The sequence below is a fragment of the Lissotriton helveticus genome, chromosome 3_1, assembly GCF_964261635.1.
Source record: "Lissotriton helveticus chromosome 3_1, aLisHel1.1, whole genome shotgun sequence".
Classification (NCBI taxonomy): Eukaryota; Metazoa; Chordata; class Amphibia; order Caudata; family Salamandridae; genus Lissotriton; species Lissotriton helveticus.
In genome coordinates, this window is record NC_136061.1 from 1,019,746,635 (window position 1) to 1,019,774,440 (window position 27,806).

At 42.8% G+C, this 27,806-nt stretch overlaps 1 protein-coding gene across 1 annotated transcript in view; it reads left to right on the top strand.

Annotated features, from left to right (window-relative positions):
- The window catches only part of CHN1 (chimerin 1), a 407,318-nt gene that overhangs the window by 238,851 nt on the left and 140,661 nt on the right, over positions 1 to 27,806 (top strand). Inside the window, exon 6 of the mRNA XM_078681533.1 lies at positions 12,397 to 12,685. Coding sequence (XP_078537659.1) covers positions 12,397 to 12,685 — 289 coding nt within the window. The remainder of the gene's footprint in view (positions 1 to 12,396; positions 12,686 to 27,806) is intronic.

The following is a 27,806-nucleotide window of genomic DNA, read 5'->3' on the forward strand; positions in this document are numbered from 1 at the left end:
AAGGCCACCCAAAATTCAATCCATGGAGAAATCAGATATGTTTCTTTCAGTTGTTTCAAAAGTTCTTTAGCTTTATCTTTAAAGGTTTTTGTTGATGGCTGTGTCTTTGATTCACTGAGGTCTTCAGAGGAATCATCGAAGTTTATGAAGTAGCCGGATGCAGTTCTGTCAATTGTTCCAATTGCTTCAGGATTTCTGTTTCTTGCATATTCGTTTGTTACTTCATTGTAGGTTGGTGTGTCTGTACTAAATGTTTTTATTTGGGTTTTCAGAGGTTTAAGTTCCATTGCATTGTTGCACAGTCCTTGTTGTAGTTCTGTAGGCGTTTCGAATGTGATTAGCCTCTTAGTTTGGACCTCTGTATTTGTAGCAAACCTTGGTGTTCTACTACTTATCGGGAGTCCACTTGGCCTACTGTTTGTTATCGGCCACATGATTGTGGTTTTACCAGGTCGATGGATACAACTCGGTTCTCCTTTTTACCAGCAAGCGGCGGTAGTACAACTGATCTTGTCCCGTTGATGGACAAGACAGGAACTGCTTTTCTGTAAGAAGGCCCAAATTCCTTCTTTACCGCGATCTTTTCTCTGACTAGATCCCCGACTTTTGGAGTCCAGACAGGTCTTGCTGGGACAGGTGGTGGTTCTTCAGTGGTTGTTGGCTGCTGTTTCAACTTTATGTTTCTCAGGTCTTTTCTTGTTTTGTTTAAGTCCTGCAAAATAGCCAAACGATCTTTGATATCAAAGTTTTTTTTTTTCACCACTGAAGTCTGACTGTCGAGATCTAAGACTAACATCCTAGTTCCAAACAATAATTCGTACGGACTGAATCCCTTCAGAGAATTTCTTGGCAGGTTATTTAGACTACTTTGGACACTTATTAGATGTTTGACCCACCCAGCTCCCGAACCTAATATCCTTTCTGTTATAGATAGCTTTATGCCTTGGTTTTTTCTTCACACCATCCCGTATCCCTCAGGAAGGAAGTGAGAAGAATCCCGCATCGCTATGCTCATTTGGCCGTGCTTCCCCACAAGCTCGGGGGCTAAAGTGAAAACATTGGTCAAACGTAGCATGCTCCTAGCGTATATGCCATTTAGACTCGCAAATCTTTGTATAACAGTCCAGACGTCAGCCGAGTGCTGGGGATCTACATTATAAGTGGAAACTAGCCTGTATATGTTAATCGGACGCTTTGCTTTTTACTGTTGATCTTTCCTGGAGTGAAACGCCACGGTATTATACCGTTTCTCTCACCACTGCGATTTCTGTTACAGTTTGGGCAGTTTTTTACAAAAATGGTATGATGCAGGCTCATGCCTGGCCACCAGTACCTTGATTGTAATTCTTCCAGAGAATCTTTTAGTTTGAGGTGTCCGAGACCCTCACCCATATGTGCGTCTGCAATTAACAAGGTTCTCCTGTCCATGTTTGGAATTACTCTATCCCCCACTCCAGGGATTCGAGCAAAAGGGACGGAGTTTGCATCGATTATGTATGTATAATTGAGTGGATAGTTGATCGGTAGCGCTGAGCAGTCGCCTTTTGATGACGTTCTCACCGCCAGCACTGTTTCGCCGTCAATATATTTCATTGTACGCTTTTTTCTAGCTACGGAAGCCGATTTAGTTGCTACCACTGTGGCTGTCTCAGCCAATGAATTCCCTGCAACGTGAACGCCATCACGTTGATGACTCAGTGTATGTATCACATGAGTCTTTGGTAGTTCTTTTTGTAACAGAACTATTTGTTCCCAAAGCAGTTTTTGCTTTATTGTTGCACCTGTGTCATCTTTGTAACCGTTTTGAATCCATTTCTGCAAATCGTTGTTATATGATTTGACGCAGTAATATGAATCGGACACTATAAGTGTCGGGAATTCGCGATCCGCATTATCTAGCGCCATTTTCAATGCTATTATTTCAGTCTGTTGTTCTGAATTAGTTTCTACTGAGTGTGTTTTTGTTAATAGAGGTCTTAGTTTACCTCCGCGCCACACTTCTTTTGTAATCTCACATGTGGGGTTGTATGCTTGTTCTCCCCAAACGGAGGGTTGAGCATGTCCGTCTGTATAGATTACACAAGCGTATTGTCGTAAGGGCAGAATGTCGATTGGCAGAGGGAATGTTCTTTCATATTCTAGATTTTTTAGTTCCTCTAGTTCTGGATCAAAGTAGTAGTTTACTTTGTCCATTGTAATGGAATTCACCCATTGTATCCATTCCGGATTCAATGCTGTTGTTGGTAAATTACACTGTGTTGTTAATGCCTCAAAGGCTGATTCTGCTGTTCTGACTGTGATACGTCTACCGTCAGCTTTATCTTTTTCTCTAGCTATTGCGGTTTGAACTGCAGGAACAATGTTTTCTTTAATGCTGAACTTCTTTTCAGCTTCTGTGTACAAGTGTGATTTGAATGCAATTGGTACCTTTTCTCCCTCATTAGAGGTCAGGTATGTGAATCCGCATCTTCCTGGGATGACTCGAATCACAAGATTGCGTGTGTTATCACGTGTTTCTAATTTTGTTTTTATTAACATGTCTGTTTGTAAAGATCTCAAAATTTCTGTGTGTATTTGAGTCCAATTGGTTCTTTTAAAATCTGGTTTTATTAGATCATAAAGGGGTTTGACCCTTTCTGCGTAATTTGCAATATATGTTCTTCCGAAATTTAGGAAGCCTAGAATTGACTGTAGGTTTTTTAGTGTTCTAGGTGCTTGGAGTACGGCACATTTCTCTAGGAAATTGTCAGCCAGGCTTTTGCCTTCACTTGATAATTCATATCCTAAGAACAGGACTGTTAGATGGGCAATTCTGGATTTTTCAAAGTTGAATTTGTAACCCTCTGCTGCGAACCCAAGTATTATGGTGTTCACTCTCTTCAAGTGAGTATCCAAGTCATCATCTGTTAGGTATATGTCGTCGACATAAGATAATGCTTCGTCATCATATGTTTGTAGTAACTCTGTTACTCTCACTGAGAATAATCCTGGGCTGTTCTTGAACCCCTGAGGTAACCGACAGAATTGTTTTTGAGCGCCATTTATTGAGAACGCAGACAAGTATCTGCTCTCTGGTGCTATATTTTGACAAAAGAATCCATTAGAGATGTCTAATGTTTTGTATTTTTTGCGCACTATGTTATTCATTAGTGCTGCACTATGCGAGTTTTGCACTGCAAAAGTTTTGCAACATGAGTTAAGGTGTCTGTAATCCAAAACTAGACGATATGTATTGTCTGGTTTGGAAACCGGAAACAAAGGGTTGTTCATTTGTGAGGTGCAAGTTTCAATCACCCCTTGGCATTCTAGTTGATCTAGGATTTCTTTTACCTGTTTTTTAGCTTCTTGCTTAATTGGGTACTGTCTTTGTGCAGTAGGTTGTGACTTTAACTGGATTTTGTGAGGAGGAGAGTCCTCATCCCATCCTACGTGATTTTTATATAAAGCGGGAGCTTGAGCTACTGCCCACTTTCTAGCAAGTGTGTATTTTTTATGAATTGGGATATGATTTGAGAAGACAGGCATAATTATTTCTTCGCCATGAGGGCAGTCCCTGACAAACTCTGGTGGCCAGTCTTTTTCAGCTAGAAGGATGTCATAGCCCTTGGAGAGATTATCCCAAAATAGTCCCCTTATTTTCTAAAGTTATTTCATATATTTTGTGAGGTTTGCTAACTCTGGTGTCTGCAGTTTCCACTTGAAGGTATTCATTCGTGTCCACTGTCTCCAGATGATTCATAAGGACTTTGCGAGCTATGCTCACTTCTGCTGCGCTGTCTAGCATTGTCTGAGCCCATTCTCCGTTTTTCAGTTGTGTCCTCAGTATTCTCGGCATTGTTAACTACTTTAATACTGGCTACCTTCTTTTTTGGAAATTGTAATTTCTTTTTTAGATGAGCAGGTTCCTTGTCTTTGGACTTGGCGTGCTCTTCTCTTTGTTCTGATCGTCCTCTTCTTTCCGATTTCTGCGAGGAAGTCTGAAAAGATTGAAAGGGGCGTGTATCAAAATCTTGATATCTATCAGGTTTCTTAATATTATCCCTATTTCTAAGGTTGTATCTTTTCCCAGAGGGATCACTTTGGGGAGACCTGTGTCTTTGGTTCGGAGATATTTCTCTCCGCCGAGGAGACCTTCCTCTGGACTTGAATTTCTTTTCTTTAGGATTGGATTGTTTGTTTCCATCCCAGCTCTTTTTTTGTGATGTTAAATTATTATTAAAAAATACTTTTTCAGAACTTTCAATCAGTCTGGGTTTTACTGGTATTCCACCTAAACTATCTCTACCTAGTTCCTCATAGGATTTTTCTATGATTCTGGCAATTTCAGCTGGTTGGTCTGCTATATCTGTTTCTTTTAACCTTTGGCGGATCGCCACGTTTGCTGCTTCTCCCTTTATATTGGCTAGTAATATAGCCGAGACCTGCTTGAAGTCTTTCAGTAATTTCATACCAAGAGTTAAAGCGGGTTCTGGGCCGTATTCATCTTGAATTTGTTTTAGCACATCTGGTATTACCGAGATGGATGGAACACCATGCGTTTTTGTGTAGATGGAAGCAAAGACTGTACCCCAAGTGTCACAGTCCTCCACGTGTGGTGCGATTCCCATTGGAAGACAGATAGTCAGAATCCTGTGTTTTTCTAACGGGGTGGTGTCTGGAAACACCGCCTCTATTTGGGTGATTTTTTGTGCTAACCAGAATGGTATTTGTTCCCGTTTAGCTGGTACTTTACCCAGGCAGGATTGTATGTTCTGTGGTGTAATTTTATTTGTGTTCCCCTGATGAGGGGTCAGCTGTGGAATTTTAATTGCTGGTTGGATTGTTGAAGTCCGCATTACATATTGGACTAATTGTCTATGTAGTTTTATTAATTGTTTTAGTTGTATTAAAAGGTTTGCTGCAGACATCCCATCGATGTCTGGATGTGGTGTGTATCCGGCTAGGACCGGCCACGTTGCTCCTGGTCTACCTAATGGACCGAGCCTGGTGATGTGATTATTATGTTTTAGGGCGCCATTAAACAAGAGCAGGTGGTCTTGAAATTTAAGTGGTACTTCCACCTCCTCGAAAGGAGTGTACTCATTAGGAGGTTCCTCTGTTTTGTAATAGTGGAAGTGCTTTGTTACAGCGTTTGCTGCTTGAAAGTGTATCCATGAATAGAATACCTCTGTCTGCCGATATTCGTGTGCCTCTATTACGAATATGACTGTGCCACCTCTAGGTGTCAGTCCATTTTCTATAAGTTTTAAAGTTATAGATTTTCTTTTGTTGACCGCGTATTATATTCGGGTCTGTTTCTCGCATAGCAGTATCAGCTGCTACGAGTTCAGCTGCTATTCTAACTGCTTCTCTTTCATCATCACTTTCTGCCATTTTACCGACAGGAAGGTTTTACCGTTTGTTTGCAGAACAGGTTTCTTATGGAAACAAAGATTAGATGCACAATATTTTGGAACAGTGTATCCTTCAACGTTGACTAAACCAAGAACCATACATAGGAGTTTCCTCCTGCGAGGTTTGGCGGATATGACCTTTCACCCACTCCAGACGTCTTTGGAGTATTATGGGAAAAAAGGGGTCTGAGTGAAAAAGCACGACTGAGTTACTCTAATGTCTTGCGTTAGTTTTATCGCCTTTCCAAACGTTTGGGCGCCATGCAGTGTAGTTCCTATTATCCCAATAGGCTCTGCGCATTGGAATAATACCTTCAATAGTATAGGCCTAGACCAGACGTTAACTAGGTCTTCTATTGTCGATATTAGACTTAAAGTTTTGGGTTTGCCAGCTAGCTCAGAGTTCACTAGAAACTTTCTCGAATAGACAAGGAGGAGTTGAACCTCCCTGGATAGACAAGAAGGGATTTAGTTTCTGACAACCATAGAACATGACAACTTTGCTCTCCCCTAATCAAGAGTGTATCTCTACAGTCGTGTGAAAACAAAAGACAACTTATTTTACTCAGTCAGTCAGTCAGTGCATTCTTAGTCTCACCAGATTGTAGAGAAAAGGAAGAGACGGGCGTGTTCAATAAAAGATGGTATTTATTGATCAGTCTCTTTTCTCATACAAGAGAAATGGATCGATATTATCGCAATACTTATGGTTAAGTAAAGTGCATACAATAAAAGCAGAAGTATAAAATAATACTGTAAAAACATTTATATGGTTTCTAAGCCATAAGGTGTTTTAAAATGGATAAAATAGATACATACACATATACATTTGACTAATCGTACTCAACTGGTGTTTCTAACTACGCCTACCCCAGTGTACCTGACCTGAGCCTAATACGTGGGCGGGAATAGAAAGTAGCAGTTTAAGTTAAGTTTGTTTTGCCAAGTGACTGACTCAAGAATTCTCTGCTAAGGGGTTATTCAGTTCTGTACCTGGAATCTAGGATGAATGAGGGATGGTATCTCTCGTCTCTGGTCTCGATATTCCAGGCTGCCTGCGAGGGCTACCCGGAAGCGCCGGAGCTGGATTTCTCGGCAGGAGAAAGCAGCGTCTCGTTCTCAGCGCGTCAGGAAGGCGGGGCTGCGCCAGCGGGGTCTGCTCTGCTCTGGGCTTCGGCAAGTCTGGCTGCTCCGATCTTGTCACCACCGCGTGTGTTTGCTTAAGGCAATACCGGTAATATTTATACCTATAAGGTGCCGAGATTGACGTAAGGATGGACATAGATACGTCAATAAGGATGTCATACGACTTGGTCGTTAGCACATTCTTTTGCTGAAGTTCTCGATGAAATCAAAACAATGGCCGCAGGGTTTTTCCCAGGTTGTCATAGGTTTGATTTGTTTTGAGAACTCCGTATGCCTTATCAGGGGCTGGAGGAATATCGCTTGTCTAATTAGATGGCAAGCGTTATGACCTAATCAGATAACACGTTCCTGTGCCGTGGTGTGGCTTCATCAGATAACGGTTTCTGCATCATGGGATGGCTGCTAGTTAACTTGTTAACCAGAACAGGGTCAGGAGTAGGGGGATCGATACAGAACCTATAGGAATACATCACATCACTGTCAGGGTAGTGAGGACGAGCAGTCACAGGCTTCTCAGGGAGTTAGAGTGGGGTTGTTCGAGCTCAGAACTCAACAGTCAAAAGACCCAATAAAGTGGATGTCCAGGCCAGTGTTTATTTTTACAAGTAGGAAAGTACTTTAATCACACAGTCGCACTCTATACCGCACATTACAATAATAAAAACAACTTTGTGTCTTGGAGCACTTCATTGTCAGTTGCTGCACTGTTCTGGTTCCCCCCCCCTCTCTAGAGGTAAACAGGACTAGCGTGAATATAGCACAGGTGAAGTTCAACCAGCACCTATACATAGTTGTGCTCAGTCTCAAGTCTGTTATCCTTTCGCAAGACAAGTCGGTCTAAGGCCCGTTTCCAGTCTACATGGTGCTGAGAAGGTGTGCTTGCACACTGGTGAGAACAGCGGAGTACAGACATACTCTGTGGAGTTCCTTCAACCACTGCACACAGCCACATTTAACAGTAAACCGGCTCAACTTCTTTGCAGTCATTCGGAGATCAGCAGACCTGACGTGCTGTGCTGCTGTCTAGACCATTTACATTTGTCCTTCAGGTTCTGCACAGTTATGGCCCAATCTGTATCGGCTGTATCCCAGGTGTAGCCCACGCTATGGCCTTCAAAACTTGGGTAATCAAGACTTAGGTAATTGCAACCTGAATGGGCCAATCACAGATTTGGCAGATGCAGCTTCACAAATACTGGTCAGGAATTCGGCAGGTGCAGCCCTGCAAGAGCAAGCAATGTGCACTCATAACCCTTGTGTCCCGCCAATCACATTGTTGTGTCTCACTCCTGGAATTGTTGACCGAGTCAGGGTTCGGGGGTGATAGGTCCTCTGGCACTTGGGTTCTCAGGGATCTCTCTCTAGAAGTCTGCTTGTTCCGGACAACAACCGCCGCCACACATATGCTTGACCTCCCTTCTTCCTGGACAGCCTCTCCCCCTGTAGAGTAGTCAGGCTCTTTTGTTCAGCAGACAAGCCACTTTTTAGACCCTTCAGGACAGATGCACAGCTTTTCTAGCAAGAAATCCAGACTTCAGGTGATGTTCCCTCAATTCTGGAAGACGGCCTGTCAAGTTGCAATTTGCCCTGGTTGCACAGCATCCCAGTGAGTACTTGGAGAGGACTTGGGCCTGGAAAAAATGAGGTAGCTGTTATCCCGCTTTTATATACAACTGACAGACTGAAGATGCGGATTCACGATCTCAAACTTTAAAACCAGTTTAATTCATTAAACATGACGAGGGCAGCAGATCCTCTTTTCAAGGGTCTATAATTCGATTTGATTTGGGTTTTTATAGAGCATGAACATATACCCGGAGACGTCTTGGCACTGCAGTAAGAAGGAAAAGAGAGCAATCCATAACCATTAATTACTGAAAAGCCAAGATTTCCGAAAGCTCGGGAGGGTAGGAGCCGTCTTTATTTCCAAGGGAAGCTTGCTCCAACTCTGAGAGGTACAAACCAACAAGCTCCTGCCTCCCCAGGAGGAAAGCTTGTAAGAGGACACCACCAGGTTTCGAGCTGAGCTGAATCCAAATAGGAAATATGTAGAGGCTTGGGTAGGGAGAGTTTCAGACCCGTTTTATAATTGGCCTTTGCCTAATCTGATTGCTTAACTCTTGGGATTGGTTGCTGAAGAATACAGCTTTGTTCATCCATTGTCTCCTCTCCTAGGCCAGTCAGTGATTCTGTTTCACAGATGGACACTTCTGCAAAATATGCTTAGGTGGATGTCATTAGATCAGTGAGACGGTGTGTGTGGAGACAGAATTGGCAACATATCATATACAGCCGGTTTTCAGATTGCTGCTGGTACACCCCAATGATTTTTCTTTGATAATTCATTTTCAAGGAGCTAATTGTGTTGCTAAAGAATTACCCATGGGTTGTGGAACTTCATGTGCCCTCAGTGAGCTGTTGTATACCATTATGCAGTGGTACTCTGGGTACTGGATACTCATTAGTAATGTCCTTTTATCTGGAGAGAGAGGGTTGGGTTTCTGTTAAATGAATGAGTTTGGGAGTTTTGTTGATCCCCAAGAAGATGGATATCTTACTTCTGTTTTGCCTTGTTTGTGGTGGAATTGTAAACAGTGTGAATGGCAGCTGAAGATAAAAGCTGATGAGTTGTTGGCAATGGTGAGCAAGGCAGAAATTGCAAAAATGTTAGAGCTGAGGGAGGTTTAGGTGCTACTGCCCATTTGCTTGTGGGGTGCTGACTGCATTAAGAACTTGCTGCTGAAAGTTAGGTTTTTCAATATGTTGGGGCTTTGTTGCCACATCACAGGGTGAGGTTTAACATTGGGCTGAGAGCAGATTTGAAGGAATAAGTGTAATTTCTTAAGCATTTACAGGGAGCTCCGATGTGGTTTTTGAAGGATGAGATTGTTGTTGGGTTCAGATCTTGTTGTATGTGTCTGGTGCGGGATGTTATGGATTCTTTGGGATGGGGAGATTAAAGCAAGGGAAAAGCATTGCGTTTTGGCATTTTTTCCTCTTGGTTATGGCAGTGGTATTTTGAGGTGAAAAGTTGAATGATCAGAAAACAACATTTATTGTTGTCAATGAGATAGTGTCTGCAGTAGCGTAATTTAAAAAAGCTAAAGAGAAGAGAGTGCTGAAACGTATATGGATTTTCAGGTTATGTTGTCTGTATTTTAATGTGCTGTTTAGGGCATGGCGTACTGGGTGTCGACAGGGACATAGCGGCTAGTTTGTCTCGTCCACAGTAGCAGAGATTCAATACACTGGGAGCAGAAGCACTGAAGACCAAAACGTCACCAGAGTTGTGAGAATTGAGTGAATGAGTGTTCTTGAACTGGCTACAAATGTAAATCAGCACCATCAACTAAGAAGAGTTACTGGCAGCCCTGGTGTGACGTTTAAGCTAGCAGTGCTTGAAGGAGAGGGACTTCAGTTCCAGATTTGCTCAAGAGATGGGAGGATGTAGTGCATTTTATAGTGACCAACCGGTCACCTGTAACAATTACTGGCAAGCTGGCAGGCAGTCATTTCATTTCATGGGAAAGTATTCTGGGGAGCCACCTCCATGGGAAACAGGAGTTTGGGCAAAAGAAAAGGGATTGGTGAGAAGTAGCTGTGCGGTACAGTTAATCTGCGGCAGGCACCATTGGGTGTTTTAGGGAGACACTAAGCTTTTGTGACACTGTTTCGTGGTTGTATACGTTTGGCTATTTTTGGGGGACCTTTAGGATACTTAAGTTGCTTAGTACAGGTCATAGGAATAGGTAGACTGCATATATGATTACGGAAATTTGAAACTGACTTGATGGGCTGGGTAGTTAGACTACTTAATAAATAAATAATAAATAAAGTTCAGGTCCATGTATTATTCCGTTTACCCACTTGACGATATCCTTTTCCGGTCAGAGGTGAGTTTAATGTTAAGAACTTTTGCCTGTTCACGTTCTGAGTGTTTTATGGAGATATTTGATGCTGGGTTTTCCTCCGTAACAATTTGATGCACATTCTTATACGATAAGTGCTGTGTTACAGTATTGGATAGAATGGGTTTTCAAGGGTAATAATTAGAAACATTGGATGTTGAAAGTCCAGCTTCTGGAAAACATTTGTTACACAGGAGGGACCATTTTGATTTATGGATTCTTGTTCTAATTATTGTTTTTTCTTGTAATGTTAGAGCAGGGTGTGCACCAGAACTGCTGGAAATTCAAAGGAAAGGATTGTCTGTCATTCATTTATTGAGTGGCTGGCCGAGCAGGAGGACACCAAGCCATTCGGTGGATGCTGGGTTTGAATGGCAAGCATATTTTAGGATAATGTTTGGGCGAATGCTGTCCTCACTGTTTGGTGATACAATTTGCTGAGAATGACCTGGTCCATTTGTCAGATATTTAATTCTTTCAAGTAGATTTGTTTCGTTTTGAAGACCCTGTACTCGGGTACTCTTTTTATTTGGATGTAGTTGGTGCAGAAGTGAGTTTGGTAGGGAGCGAGGATGCCAGGGTCTATAGAGGAGGTGCAGAGAAAGCTAAATAGGAGAGATTCAAGTTTTCTGTGTGCCGCAAGTTATTGTCTTAATCAAGCATGGGGACATTTCTCTGGAAGATGAGTATGTGCAGGTCTGATGGCATTCACGTTCTGTGTATGGTTTATGGATATTGACCATTATATGTTGGAGCTTAGAGATTCCGTTTCTAAGTGTTTTTGTGAGATACTGTGGGGTTTGCTGTAATTTATTTTATTGTTTTTTGCTGGTGGTGCATGTATAGGGGGCAGGAAAATGCCTGTTTTTTCCTGGTTTGCAAGAGGAAGAGAATCTGCTTGAGAGTATAGTGAAAGTTGGGTCGTTACTGATTGGGTGAATCCAACTAGGGATGGTGCTGGGCTGATATCACATTTGTTTCGCCAAAAAGAAAAGATAGTCAGGTGTCAAGGAATCTAGGTTAGGGATAATGAGGAATCAGATTTCGGAAGATGTGGAGACAGTGTGAGGCCTTAGGCTGGTTACCTTGAATTGTGATTTGGTTTGTGGGTGGATTGTTGTGCGTTTTCCAGGAATTTTAAAGTGGAAATGTAATGGCAGGCTGTATATATTAGTGAGTTCGGATTGTGAACAATACTGTAAGTCTTTACTAGTTTAATGCACGCAGACAGGGTCTCTTAAAGTGGCTTTTTTGCCTACTTTAAATGACTTTGGTTATTTCCACGGTCTCTCCCAATTTGTTTCAATCATATCAATATTATATACTGGTTTATGTTACATTTATTTGAGAAATAAAATGTTAGTTACAACGTATAAGCTTCCCATCTAGAAGAAACAGCTAGGCCAAATAGTGATTAACCTAGCTCAAAACAAAATTTGACTTGGATGGCTCGATTTCTAAATGTTGCACAATTTTTCAATAAAGCTTGGTATCAGCAAGACTTGCACAGAGGGATAATTGTATAGAGCTTAAAAGATAGACTTCAGCCACTAGCCAGAACTAAGGAATATTCATTCACCCATGTGCTGTTATCACTGTAACTCATGTCTACAGTGGCTGGCCTATGCCTACAAAATGATCTTTAGCGCAGAGCTCTAACACCACACTGGATTGTTCAATTAATTAACAGTTATATTGAAACCTGTTATGCGATCTTTCATATCACTGCCAGATAACTGAAAATAGACCTGTGCTGAAATAAAAATGCCAGTTGCTGTTCAGGTGTCCATCTTTATTGGCTCTTCCCTTCTTTAGAGTTGGCATCTGCATTCCGCTTTCGGCACCCGCTCAAAAAATATTTTTGAAGAATTATGCAATTCATGCTCTTGATTATGAACATCTACATTGTACCTTTGCTTAAAATGTTTTTGCCCTTTTCCTTGATGTAGGTTTGGAAATCAGACCAGGAACTTCCGACTCTACTACGATGGCAAGCACTTTGTTGGGGAGAAGCGGTTTGAATCTATTCATGATCTAGTGACTGACGGATTGATCACGCTCTATATCGAGACCAAAGCTGCTGAATATATCGCCAAGATGACAATAAATCCAATTTATGAACACATAGGCTATACAACCTTAAACCGAGAGCCAGCACACAAAAAACACACCCCAGTGTTGAAAGATGCACCCGACGGCAAAGAAGGTCCAGGAGAGGAAGGGGTCGCGGAGAAAAGGGTAAGATGTCCTCCTCTGACAATGTTGCCCCTCTTTAGTCAAATATTAGGAAGGTTAGTTAAAGGTCGGGTTATAGTAGAAAATATTATATATGCTGTATTTTTCACTTTGTATCCTTCAGTATTCTTCATTACAGCATGCCTTTTAATGGCTATAGGCCTTTTTATGATGTGTGTGTTTATTTTTTAGGAATGTGCAGCTTCTAAGTGCTTTTAAAAAAAACTAACCTGCTTTTTTAGGTTACAGTCTGTCAGACAGGGCAGCTATCTAGTTGCCAAAGACTTAATGGAGACATGTCAATAGCTGACATGGAAAGCAACTCCACTCGTTGCTTTCAATTATTTTTTGCTTTGTCACTCCTATTAACTTTATTTTTATTCATTAGTTTTATTTGTTTTAGTCAGTCCATCTGGTCTTAATCCCTCCCGTGGAGCATAGCCTGTTTACCATCTCTCTGATTGGCTCCTTTTATCCATCCGCATGTGTCTACTTTTCTGGAACCTTTTTTTCTTTTTCTAAAAGCACTCCATAAGGATATATGAGTTCCCCCAGTGTTTACCCACTTCCCCCAGCAAATTTCTTTTCATACCATTCTAAAGATGTAATTATTCATAACTTTGTCCTTGACCGCTGTAAGGCGCACTTTCACTTTTACACAGCTTTGACGATGGAGCTACTCTCCCGTGAGCATTAACTCCATGTTGGGCTCTTTATTTTTGTTTGCTTCTTTTGCCACCCCCTCCCTGCTGTCTGCTTTTGCTTCCCTCTCCATACACCCCTGTGCAGTCCTGCCAAGTACTCCGCATCAGGTGTTAGACTAACGCAGTGTCCCGCAGGCTTGGGACTCGATCGGCTGGCTGAGCTACTAGCAGCAGATACACTGACTTAGGTGCCACAGGGACCCGGCCTGACATCACTTCCTGCTGAGAGTCAACTTGTGGGAGGTGCTGGGCTACTTTGCTGTAAATCATCACGGCGTGACAGCGCTGCCTGGTCGCACCTCCAGCCGCCACTTGGCTCAGCTGTTTGAGTCTGAGCTGCAATAAATATTTGAGCCCTAGCCGCGACGCCTGCGACCAAATTCAATTACCAAGACTTGTTGCTTCCACCTACCCTCTGTGTTCCTTTCCCATGCCCTCCTGTTTCTTCCCTGCTCCGAAGTCCAATCTGTGGGGCGTGCCTCCCTGGGGGGGGGGGCAACACCCTCTCAGGGTGGGGCACGCACTCGGCCCTACACTCTTACCTTTGTTTTCCACTGTCCCTCCGGAGCAGCAGCCAATTAGCCTGGGGGTTTGGTGGTAACGGACGGCTGTAGGGGGGAGGGCGGGGAAATCGGTGGGGCACAACGTGCCCATGCTTTTGTATATTTTGGAGAGCTAATGGTCCCAAGACAGTGTTAATTCCTAGAGCTGAAATGCTTCAGCTGCAGTAGAATTCAAAGAGTCTCCTCTGTTATGAAACCAAAAGCAAGGAACATATCAGCTCTAGGAATTAACCCTGTCCTGGGATGGTTAGCTCTTAGCTCTTCCCAGAACGGAGTGGACGTTTCTCTTAAAATTACACAGGCATCTCCTGTGGTATTAAAACGCCTGTTTATAGCCTCGTTCCAGGGTTGCGATAACTTCAGAATTTGCAGAAAACAGTGTTTGCACCCAATTTAAGAGTTATGAATTCTGCTCTAAGAGAGCTTGGACTTAGATTTTAACCACTTAAATTCCAGCAGGGCACTTTACATAAACCACACCCTGGAGTTCCACTGATTATACTGCAATGCATGTCTTCTGCTTCCACCTTACACACGCCATGCACGGTTTGCCTGCTATGAATGTCCACATTTCCCTAGTTCCATCTCAGTTTGCACTTTTTTGTATTTTAGCATTATCTTAAAGTGCTTTAAAGTGCCAAAAGGTGACAAGATACCATCACTGAATACAATACATAAATAGGGAGATAAAATCTGCGGAGGCGTCCATAGTGCTACACCTGAAACCCAGGGTTTTCAAAATTTATCAGAATGTGAAATCAATTGCCTTCTATGCTGGAATAATTAGACAATCACGGAGATCCCTTTCCTTTCCACTGCTTCTGGCTGAGGTTTCTATAACCTTTACTATTTATTCTACCCGCACGACTTTCATACTTAAGTATGTCATCCAATAAAGTGCAATGGGCACCTACTCTAGACCAGAAGGGTGAATGTCCTCTCGGCTACACCCAACTGGCTGGAGGCAATGCAGGTATAATTACCTGCATCGAAGGCCTGCACCTGAGAAAAGGGGAGGAGAGTAAAAGTGACACAGTTGGTTTATTTCTTGCTTTTAGTTACTGCACATCTTCCTTCAGTATAGGACAGAGGGGCAGCAACACCCATGGACTCTTGTTGTAAAATGTGCCCTAAACATTGGTTTATATGCCATTACCACAATGCATTTCACATTCGAAGGTGATGTCCTACTTGTGTGATGTCTGCGCTTCTGTCTCAGTGCCCCCACCCTTCGACCTGTGCTGTCTCATGGAGCCGTAGGACACCATCAGGCGTGCAACGCCCTTAGAGCTAAAAGGGCTTTTTGCCCCCACCCCATTGTGTCTCAACCCGGGCTGCTGCAGCCAGGGCCGGCTCTAGGGCTGTGCGACCGGTGCCACTGCACCCGGATGCTAGCTACTCTAACACTGTTGCATCCCTCACGATGCACTCACATGGGCACTCCTGCCACCCACACAGCGCAGAGGGTTAATGTGCCTGCTGCAAAGAATGTGTACCATGCAGATCAAAGAACTGAGTGTGAGTAAACTATGAGTAGCGCTATAAAAAAAAATGCAATGTTTGTCAGAAAGGTGCTATGGAGAGCTGAGGTGCATTGTTGGTGAGTGGTACTGAGGGAATTCACGGAGAAGGAGGAAATGGGAGAGTGTACCAGATTCCAGAAATTTTTCAGGCGGTGGGGGGCCCGACATCTAAAACAATTCAGCTGGGGGGGCGCAACCTACAAACGTTTGAAGACCTCTGCCCTAAGTGATGCATTTTGTTGTTTAACAATCCAACCCGGATTGGTAAACGGAAGGAAAAGAAATCTTGGATTATTTTGTAAGCGCATGCATGCTTCGTGTTTGCGCCTACAAATTGGAGCAGCTGACTTGTAGGCCATTATTTTCCTTTTTATTAGCCATGCTGCACACCAACAGTGATGCTATGCTGCAGCATGGCTTAAACCATTTGAAAAGCCAATCGGTCTGAAAAGTGAGACGTATTGTCTTTGCCAATATCTTAAACCTGTCACCATGATGGTGTAGAGTTATCATAATACCACATTTTAAAATCAACAGTGTGTATGAAAAGAGATTTTTTAAGTAATGACTCATTTTCCATTAAGAGAACGTAACTTAATTTATATAGTGCTCTGACAGTAATTTCTATAATAGAAAATGCTGCATTGAGGTTATTTTTACGTCCAGGGACGTTGTATTTAGTTGAAAATTAACTGTTGCAGGAGCACTAAAAATACTAGTCAAATGCTTCTGTTTAGTTCATGTATGCCATTAATATTCTTGTCTAGACCATTGGCAGCATGCGGGAGATCTTTTGACCTTTACGGCTTAAAGTATTTTTCTGGTTATGTGACTAATATGTTAAATTGCATTCTTCCATGAAATGAAAATGAACACTGTGGACTAAATCGATCTTTCGCCAATGCCTTGTTTCCCTTCATGGCAGAGATTCTAACAGTACGTGTGATGACGCTTGCTTTTAGTTCTAAAGCAGAGGTTTCGGTCGGGTTCAGTTTTCTGTGCAGCGATCCATGATTGTAATTAGCAATGGTTTAATTGCAGATGTGTTTTAGTTGTTCAGCTGCTTCAAGCAGTTTCAAAATAGTACTTGCAGTGCGTCTTTAAAATAGCTTGTTGGGCCATGTTACAGGGAACAAGTTATTTTTATTTAAAGATCTCGTAATTGTTAACATTCCATAGCCAAGCCCCCAGAATGTGTATCGCTAGGCTTCCGTAGTTTTTTTCTTCTCACATACCTTACTGCATGGCTATATCTAATCGTCCGCTAAACGCCTCTCATGCTGTTCCTCATTAAGAAAGGAAGGGATTGCTCAAGGTTTCTAATATCTGATTTAGGGAGTGATTGAGTTTGGCGGTACATTGGACCGCCAAACCTGCAGTGGCGTGGCTGCTACTACCGCACCAGAGGTCCAACCTCCCTATTATGAGTTTGGCACTTGGACGGCCACAGGCCTCCTGCAACTGCTGGGGAACCGCCGTTCGCCGGCAGTGCTGCAGCGGTGTGAGGCAGTGATATGCTGGTGGTGCTTATGCGGTACCTCCAAGCATATTACTAGTTTCCTCACTGCCAGCGTTTTCATGGCAGTGAGCCCGCCATGAAAAGTCTGAAGGTGAGGGAACTAGGACCCTCTGGTGCCTCAGCCTCTGGGGGTGCATGCAGGGGAACGCATTTTATGCCTCCTTGTGTGCATGCACCTCTTTTCCTGCATGGCATGGACTGCAGAGTCCATACCATGCAGGAACAGGCTTTGGCGCTCCCATAGCAGTGCCTTTCTCAAAGGACTGTCTGCCAGACAGTGATACTTTGGCAGTGTGGGAGCGGGGTGGCAGCGTGGCGGTGCGCTCCCACACTGCCAAATCAATGATCCTGCTCTTAGTAGCTTTACTTTAAAATATTTGGTAATCGTATATAGATGGTTTTCACTTGTGTTAATCGGGGTCCTTTACCTAAAATCTTCAGATATCATGAACGTATTTACTTTGGCCTCAGTTATATTTTCCTAAATAATATTTGTGCATACATTCATATTGCTAATACGTTTGCTTCATTTCACTCAAGTCTCTCTCTGCATTCTTCATGCCTCAATGGAAATAACGTGATGCGTGTTTGTAGCCTTCATTTTTTTCCCAGATGAGGATCCCTATATAACTGGGTATTATCTATGTTATGTAATTGATTTTCATCAATTCTTCCACTTTCTTTAGCTGGGCATTTTCAGTTCGATCCCATCCAGTGGCATTTTTGTTAAATATCTAATCTGTTTTCCCTATAACTTGTTTATATGTTCCTGTTGTGTTAGAAAACAGCAAACAAAGCTGTTGAATGTACTGCAAAGCACAAACTGAACTGAGAACCTTTCATTTACTACTACATGGGTTTACTTAAAGCAGTGGTAAATTGTTATTCTCCTAAAACTGCAGTACCCACTGAAGAGTTTTCATGCCTTGATAGATATGATATACGTGACTATAGATGTCCTGGTCCAGCAATAATGTAGACCTTTGGTGTGGTTAAACTTTGAATTACCTTTCTCTGCACCTGAACAGAGATAACAAAATATTCAAACTATGCATATCATAAACACAGAGGTTATTTTTGCTAACTCCAGCTACAATATGTTATAAGATTGAGGGCTGTTCAAGTTTAAAACAATTACTTCAGTTGTACACCATCAACTACAGTTTACCACAATATATATATGTATAGATTTTTAATACCAGCATTTTCCTAATTAGTAGTCGGTGCCGGTTATGTTTATATTCTGCATTGAAATAACAGTCAGTTCCAGCCAATGTTGAGAAAGTGTTTTTGAAATGTTTCTTGAAAGCATTTAATGTGAAATCTGGAATTCTTGAAACATGCATGTTTTTGTTTCATTGTTTTTTTAATTGAGTTTTATGAGTAACAGCATATACCGGTCTAGCAGATAAATTAGTGTGTACTCACCACTGGACATACTCATATGAAGCTACACTCCATGGTGAGTGGTAGATGCATTCAATGCACAGAAGTTAGTTGTGTTCTCTCCCTCTTGCCATATCCACCCCTCCAACCATTCAGAATCGATCTCAGTCATGTAGTCTAAAACTTAAGAGAAGAGAACGAGCATTGTCCATAAGCTATATGTCAGTGCAGGCCTTTTTTTCTTTCATTGTTAACCTCTTTCCTCTTCATGATGTAACTTTTCCTGATATCTTTCTTAAAATTTTTCTCTGAAGCGTATTGCTCCCCCTTTGTGAAAGTGGAACTTCTTTATAGGCTACATTTCCTAGACACTAACACTTTCTTTTTGTCTCCTTGAAGCCCTCACTTTGACTACCATCTTATTATATCCGTTGCACTTCCTCTCAACACATACCTATGAAAAGTCCCTCATGATAGGGCTAGAGTTTGCCAATTTTTGGGAGAAAGGTTCTCCAAAGAGCCCCTTGCCATGAGAGCTCCTGTTGTATGTGGTGTTCAACATGCAGTGCCTTCAGCACAAAACACCTCCCTAATAGTTTTACATTTTTCGATGCCTACAGAAGAAAAATGGCATGGAGAAGAGATCATAGGACATATGTAGGCCAATATATAGCCATATCTGTGAGCCAGGTTTTGCCTTTTATCCATTGAAATTGTAGCCTTGGGGTTGATTTTAGAGGACTAAGTTATTTTCCATGTATTTGAAACCATCTACTTTACTGTGCTAGTCGTATCCATTGTGTTGGATACGTCTGAAGTGGCTATTGTGTTCTCTGATTATCTTTACAGTTTGTTTAGCTTCTGCCTTAAGCCCTTCAATATTGTTATCATATGTAGTAAGAAAAATGTTTTCATTGTACATTTTCATTTTGATCAGAATGGTCACAATTGTTTCTTTACAGTCCTTGACCTGAGTTACTTTCTTTGTGGGCTGTATGATCTCTTTTTTTATGACAAAGAGCATGCTACTAATTTTGTGTAGGTTGCAGTGCACTTAACCTTGCCTTTAGGTCTGTTAAACATATTCTATCAAATGTTTCCCCCACATTGTCATCCAAGAATTCTTAGTTATTTTCATCATGGGGTTTTTGGATTATTTACCTTCTATTTGGTTCACCTATTTTCTCATTTTTTTTCTTTACTATTCTTTCTATGTATATGTATTTTTTCTAGTGAGTGTAGGAGCAACTAATGTAGACGTTTCTTTGAGCTAGAGCAGCTGGACATGGGTTTTTACCATGTAAGTTCTTTTAACTAATTTTTCGGCGTTCAGTGTTTCTCAGCTCAGTTCCAACTTATCATATATAGTTTGCAGCGTGTTCAGTATTCATTGCATTTTTCTTATGTAGCTGTGCCAAAGAACTTTTAATTCCTTAATAATTTTTTCACCACCAAATTCTCTGTAACATATGCAGGACCCTTCTTAACATTCTAGTTGTGAGTTTGAGCTATTTTGTCTCCACCACTTACGGTGCATAATTTCTTATGTAGTAGTAGATAAGTGATCAAGAAGTGGTTCAGAAGTAACCAAACATGGATTGAAAACTGAATAAAAGTACAGTTAAGAGAAAATAGGGGTAGGGTTATGTTCAGCTTTAGAGTCTGGGCAAAGATTAGGGTTAGGGAAAGTTTCTGGATTAAATTAAGATCTGCGCAATGCGGGTACAACAATGGCAAGGAGGCTGTCTGAATCCTGTCTGCTGCTGTCCCCTGGGGAATGAGGCGTTCTGTCTCGTGGTTGAGCTTAGGGCTAGGGTTATGTTGCAGTATAAGTCCGAATTAGAGTAAAGATAATGTCATAGTTGGGACTATGTTAAAAGAAGGGAAAGTGTTAGGGCGCTTCTGAAACTGTATTTCTCTTACCTGTTTTTGAGATTAAATTACATAGATTCACGCTGAACAGATGAAAAGTTGCTGTGGGTCTTATTTAGAATATTTAGTGTACTCAAACTATTGCTTTGTAGATTCCATATGAAAGGGAATGGTTAAAAATGGGAAGCGAGGCAAGCAGAGCAGGGCAGGTGAGGAAAGAGAGCTGCTGATTTAATACATTCGGGACAGATGTTCTGTCCATGGGAACATGTAGCGTAGACAGCCCTCTCCCATTGAGGGCAATCCTGCACACTTGCCCAAACAATTTCACCTCTGCTGTCATAAGACAAGTGACCAGTCTAATAAATATGATCTGTGTCGCATATGCCCTCACTCCAGCCACCAGCAGACTACGTGTCTGTGTTGCTCTTCCCAACAAAGAGAGAACTTTGTTGTGCCTTTATAGCAGTAGCAATGAGGCAATTTGAATCTTGTCAACAGGGGACTCTTGGACATGGGAGACATGTCTCTTGCTGCAACAGTGCTGCACTAACCACCGTGGGACTTTGTATAAGTTGTGACTGCCTCATGCCCATGAATCTGTGTCCTCCTGTGTTGGTGAGTAAAAGAGAGCGAGGTGCAACACAGCTTGTTTGCCCAAGGTCCTGGCAGGCAGATAATTCCTGGGCATGTTTCGGCCTGATTCCAGCCTCAGCTTATCTTCTCATCCCCAGTAGAAAAAGGAGGGTGAGGTGCATTGACTATGCTCTTGATGAAGACATACCCTAGTGGAATTGAAGCAAAACAATCTCCCCAGCCATGCAAAGGTCCCATGGAGTGAAACTACCAGACCCAGCCCAAGCAGCCGGATAGAAGAATCATTTGCCCCAGCTCCTCCTCCCCTGATCTCCATACCACCCTTCACTGTTCTACCCACAGGTTGACTGAGGTGAAACCACCACCTGCTGCAATCTTGCCCTAAGCTGATTAATGGCCCTTCATACCAACACCCACCGGAGGCAACTCCAAAGTGACTTTGCCAAAATGTGTCTTTCCCTGCTGTATTGCCAAAGGACATCTGCTTTGGACTTGGACAAAAGAGGCTAAAGTGCTAGAGCCTCTGCCCCACCTCTTTTTTTCTTTTTTCTTTTTTAAATTATTTTTATTTGGTTGCACATTAAAAATAGAAAAGGCAAGCATCTCATGCTATTACAATTCAAGTGATACAGAATAAACCAGTTCTAATTATACATCGCTAGAGCTCTCTCAAAAAGTATTAGTGCAAACCATTTTTTATAACAAACAGTAGCCACAGCAAATGCATTCAATATACGTTACAGGTATAATTCTGTATCTCCTATGGAGAAGTGCAATTGTCTGGTAAGTCACATAGTGTGTCCAAAAACCCTACGCCTCGTTAGCTAGCTTGGGTGACATTTACCCTGAGTTATCCCTCATATCAGGGAGTGAGCCCGTCGTGCTTCGGGCAGCCTGCTCAGCAAAATATCTTTGGGTCGGGAAGTTTTTGGATCAGCTACTGGGGGGAAGCAGCTCAATGTACATTTCGGACTGTGTGCTGAAGTACAGCATATCCCGTGACCATTCCTGTATCGTGGGGGGGGGGGGGGGGGGGGACCACGCACCCAGTGCATAGCCAATCTGCGCTTTGCAATCAGCATCCCCAACTCAATCAGTCCCTTTTTTAATTTTTTCGTGTACCCCAGTAAAGCAATGAGTGGGTCAGGAATTATTGGCGCTTCAGTAATATCGCTCAGTGCCTGAAAAACCTTTTCCCAATACTTGGCAATTTTTGGGCATCAGAGGGTCTAAAGTACCAAGACAGGGAGCGCTATGTATATATCTAGAGAGGACTAACCACGACTACCTTCATCAACATACCAATGATGTAAGGGTCACCCTCACAGGGAGCCTATTCAGTGATCATGTGAGGATTCCCATCAGTCACCACACGGAACCGCCCTTCATCATTTGGGTTCCTGTTGAGACCACTGCTGGTGTTATCAATTCTATTTCACATGGAGGGGTCTGGTAACAAGATACCCTCTCATGATCAATTATATTAACGTGGTCTCTTATCTCAGACGGAGATGATGTTGTAAAAAAGGGAGGGGACTGATATCGTAGTGCAAAAATAGTAAAGAAAAACTAAGTGTGTGTGAATTAAAATTGGATGAGGGGGTGCTGAATGTAACTTTATTCTGTCGCTACCCACTCTGCCAATGTTAAAAGAAGTAGACAAGAATAATCCAATGATTCTTGGGTCATTTCATGTATTCTGGGAATAGATAACACCAGCAGTGGTCTCAACAGGAACCCAAATGATGAAGGGCGGTTCCGTGTGGTGACTGATGGGAATCCTCACATGATCACTGAATAGGCTCCCTGTGAGGGTGACCCTTACATCATTGGTATGTTGATGAAGGTAGTCGTGGTTAGTCCTCTCTAGATATATACATAGCGCTCCCTGTCTTGGTACTTTAGACCCTCTGATATTCTATTCTGTTTAGTACTGTTGGGGCTGTATCAGAGTGTGGTCTTTAAAATCCCCCTTGACCCTCTCTTAATGTTTGTTGTTGTAATTTTTGGGCATCCCCAGGCTACATGTAGAAAGTCCGCAGGACACACCCTACATCTCTCGCACTCTGCAGTCTCACGCAACTCATAACGGAACAGTCACACTGAAGTGTAGTAAACTCTTTGCAAGTATTTAAAATGGATAAGGTGGTGCCGGCCATTTAAAGACACGCAACAGGTCGCCTTGCAGCTATACCTCCAAGTGTCGTCGTCAATATTGATGCCCAAATCTCTTTGCCACTCAAGCCTAGACTGGGTGTAACAGTTCTAACGGTAGGCCTGCACGGCCCCATAAAACCTGGACACTAGTTTAACAGGTGATTTTGCTAGCAGGGTAAGTGTGAGCGGGGTACCCTCAGGGAGCTCCGCCATATCTTTACCCAATATCACGTGCATGGCATGTCTCATCCGATGATACTGAAATCGCACTAAAGTGGTAGGAGCACTGCCGTCCTCTGCCCCACCTCTTGAGCTACCAGCAAAGATGTCCACCACAGGGCCTAAGGTGTGGAAGAAAAATGCCCATCACTCCACCAATGCCCACATTGCTGTCACAGTACAGGTCTGACGGACATTGCCCCCCTATAATGATTATCTGTCCCACATGCATTGCGATTCTGCCTCCAGAGGAAGCTGTGATGCTACTGCCAGAGAGAATCTGCTCATTCCAGCGAGGGATAACCCAGAAAAGGATCTGGCTTCTCCATAAGGGAGGAAAATGGAATGTGTACCTTATCAGCTGCTTCAGCTCTGCAGCATCCTGACCGGCAGTGGATGGCTCGGACTAGAGACGGCCATCTTGAGCAAAGAATGAAGATTTCCTGCCTAACAAGAGGCTGTGGTGTCTAGACCATACAAAATATGAACAATAGCAAAATTGCCAGAGCTCACTCTCATCCCCCTTCTGCAGCTAGTGCACAGAAGGGCTGGTCAGAATTGAGAGGAGCCATCCACGCTGCCCAATGAAAGACAGAATACATCTTCGGTAGTACAGATGAGGCTCCCCAAAGCAAAGACAACGGGTAGAGCCAGCCAAAGAAACCTTTCTTACCTAGACAGCTCCTATATAATGGCTTATGTCAGCCAGGTACCAAAATTGTGAATCTAGGGATAGAACTCCTATAACCCATCTGCTTCCACCAGCCAGGTGCCTTTCTTCGATGCCCTAGCTTGCACCACAGACTCTTATAGGCAATTCCAACTCTAGCATGTACTTGTTCCTAATGATCTTTATGCCTCGTAAGGCCTAACCACACCTACTACTTAGTGCACCACACCTAGATTTTGCTCAGGCCTCTTCTACTTCCACAGCCAGTGTCGTAACGTTAGCCCACGCAGCCATCGCAATGTGGGAGGACCCTCCAAGGTCCAAAGGGCCCCATCCCGCATTGTGAATGGGTGGCGGTTCAATGAACTTAAAGCTCCTGACAGGGTCTGGGTTGGAGGGCCTCCATGTAATTTGCAGGCCCCCCCCTACCTCATGGTTCATTACGCCACTGATAAACACAAAGGAAGGTCCCAGGGGAATCTTTAAAGACCCTGACTGCTAAACCCCCTGACTATAAATGACACCAACGAAAATTAGCAGTGAGTCAGAAATGACCAATAAAATCATGTACCCAATAGACAAGAAATGGGAAAAGCTATCAATTCGAACGAGTTCCCATCAGTCCACCATCGACACCGCCCTTCATCATCTGGGATCTCTTGTTCCTTTCAAGGTTGGGAAACCACAACAGACTTGGCAGATATTGATAACCAAGTCAAGGGTGTCCCAAACAAATTACCACAGATGTGAACAAGGTGTGTCTAGTGAAGAACTGGATAGCAGTGCTGAAAAGTGTTGAAGTGAAGAAGAAAAGAGAAAAAGCTCTAAAATTAGGTAGTGATAGGGGAAAACAACTTTAATATACACCCTCACACTCCTAAATCGGTAAAAACAGTGCAAAAACTAGTGTAACAAATAACTACTAACGAAGATATTAGGTCGACATGTTTCTGCAGTCACTGGAGCCTATAGGTCTCCTGCTGCTTCCTCAGGACCATTAATGCTACTGCTATGTTAAAAAGGTAAACAATATCACCTGATACGTGTAAATCTACTCGTCTTCCCAGCTTAAAGTCCAGAAGATCAGCCAGGACAGAAAGAGATATATATGGATACATAAAAGAAAGGCAAAACAGAAAAAGCACAGTCTATAGTGGTGACACTGTGTCTTAATTGTAATGTTATTTTCTGAATTAACCACAAGCCGTTTATACAATATCTACAAGTGCTGGACAATCGTGGTTTGTCACAGGTATATAATTTTGAAATCACTCACCCATTTGCTGGGAAGGAACAGCCCCACCTCACCTGGCGCCAGCTCAGGTAGTGGGTGCACCGCGCTATAGTAAAAACAAAAAAGTATTGTTGGGCCTTGTACTGTTTTCGATTGTGTTGCGGATTATTACTGACCGGCCCTGTGGGGTTGTAGGTCTGTATTTGTATGACTTTTCCGATAATAAAGGTTTAAAAAAAAAAAAAAAGTAATGTTTTAGATAGGTATGGACTACCTCCTATTCCACATTACACCAGTCTCTCACACGCCGCATCCGGCGCCGCACTCTCTCACTAATTCAATCTTAATCATTCCGCCTTGGAAGCACAGCGTAATATGGTAAAGATCACTCGCTCCACTTTCAGAGATAATCGTGCTCACAGCCCGATATCCCTGTCTCCAAACAGGCTCACACGGCAAATCACAAGCATCCCCCCTTGGCGAGGGAATTCAGAAGAACTGTATTCCATAGCCCGCACAGCACTGCTATTATTTGCCCCTTACCTCTCCGTCGGTACACCGGTCGTCCCTCTGAAGCTGTTTCGTGGGGAGGTACCGACTCGGTGTGCCGACGGTGGATAAATAAGTTCATTACTTCCGTGTTGGGCGAGTGCTGCTGCATGCGTACACGGGACGTGATGACGTCGTGACGTATAGTGGCCTTCGGGAGATGTAGTTCCCGTTTTTACAAACAGAGACCCGGTTCGAATCCCCGCTTGGCACCACATTCAAGACAATGTTATTAAATTGCGCAACAGTACACAAAATTGTCGTTATTATTAAAGTACTCGCAATCCAAATCTGAATGGTTGGATTTGCCATTTCTGATATGCAAATTATCAATCCAAATCTGATAAGTTGGATTACAAAGCGCAAAAGAGGCACATATATGTTATTTTAAGCGCCTTGCAATCACGTCGTGACATGTAGTAGCAGTCGGGAGATGTAGTTCCTCTATTTATAAAGGACACCTAGTTCAAATCCCCACCGTACATGAAATAAAGGCAGTGTTTCTACAGTTCAGAAAGATGTCAATTCTGATGTATAAATTGTAACACTGGTGATCCAAAACTAGATGGTCGGATCCCAAAGAGCAGATACGCACACAGTTCTAGGCGCCAGGCTAGACTGACAAGCAATATGATAAGTCCTCAGAGTGACATCCAGGGGATATCTTCATTCAGCCCCGATTTGTCTGTCTTGAGTCTAAAAACCCATCTCTGTTCACATTTAAAAAGAAATTTAGAGACATCAGTGATTGTTGGAGGAATCCATGGTTGGTCAAGTACTGTCCAAAACAGATCAGAGGGTTGATGACCTACTTGCAAGAAGTGGTTAGTCAATTTTGTCGCTTGTTTGCAACAGCGAATAGAGCTTTTATGTTCAGAGATTCTTAACTTAATTTTCCTTGTAGTCATCCCTACATAATTCAATTTGCAAGGACATGTAATTAAGTAAATTAGATTCGAACTGTTACAGTTCGTAAACCTTCTGAGTTGCCACGGTCGGTCAGTGCCTATGTCGATTGTGAGTGTCTTGGTCGTTTGAGGGCAGGCCGCACAGTTGCCACATGGATGATGTCCCATAACTGCAGGCATGTCCCATAGGGTACCGACTGCTCGTGGGATATCTGTTTTTGGTCTGGTATGTACCAGCTGGTCCTTCAAATTCCGCCCTCTTTTAAATGCAAACAAAGGGAGGGGCAACGTGTCAGTGCCCGTATTTAGAATCTTCCAATGTTTTTTTACAATTTTTTGAATCTTGTTGGAATATGTACAATATGTATTTACGCAGGTGATTCTCTCCTGTTTAGGTTTTGGAGGTGCCAATTCCAAAAGACCCTCTCTGTTATTATTGGAGGCCCTTTTCTTGGCATGTCGAATCAGGTGTTTTGGATATTTCTTAACCAGCAGATTTTTCTCAAGTACTTGCGAATGTTCATAGAAAGCAGATTTTGTTGAACAATTCCTCTGAATACGGACGAATTGCCCAAAGGGCAAATTGTCCCTAAGTGCTTTAGGGTGAAAACTTTCGTAGTTTAACAGGGAATTCCTTGCCATTGGCTTCCGGTATAACTCCGATTGTAATCCCCCTCCAGACGCAGAGATCAGTAGGTCTAAAAATGGTAGTTGATGTTTGTCGAATTCTATAGTGAATTTAAGAAATCGATTCCTATCATTTAACCACACATGGAATTGGTGGAGTTCATCAGCGGTGCCACGCCACACCACCAGGATGTCGTCTATATACCTCTTCCACACTCGCAGACAACGAAGATGGGGATTCGTGTCTGCGAGTATGTGTGTCTGCTCAAATTTATGAACATACAGGTTAGCGAGACTAGGAGCAAAAACACTGCCCATGCTAGTCCCGCTAACCTGCAGATAGATCGACTCCTCAAACTGGAAAAAATTCTCAGTCATGGCCACAGTGGCCAAGGTCATAATAAGTCTGACAGGCGTGATGGAATTGAGGTCTCTATTGGTAAGCAGTTCTTCAATTACCTCCAACGTCTCTGTCTGTGGGATCGAAGTGTAGAGACTTTCCACATCAAAAGACACTAAAAAATCCAAATCCTCATTGAACTCAATGTCAGGGAGTACTTTCGGTAATATGTAAAAGTACGGCATTTTGGGGTTCA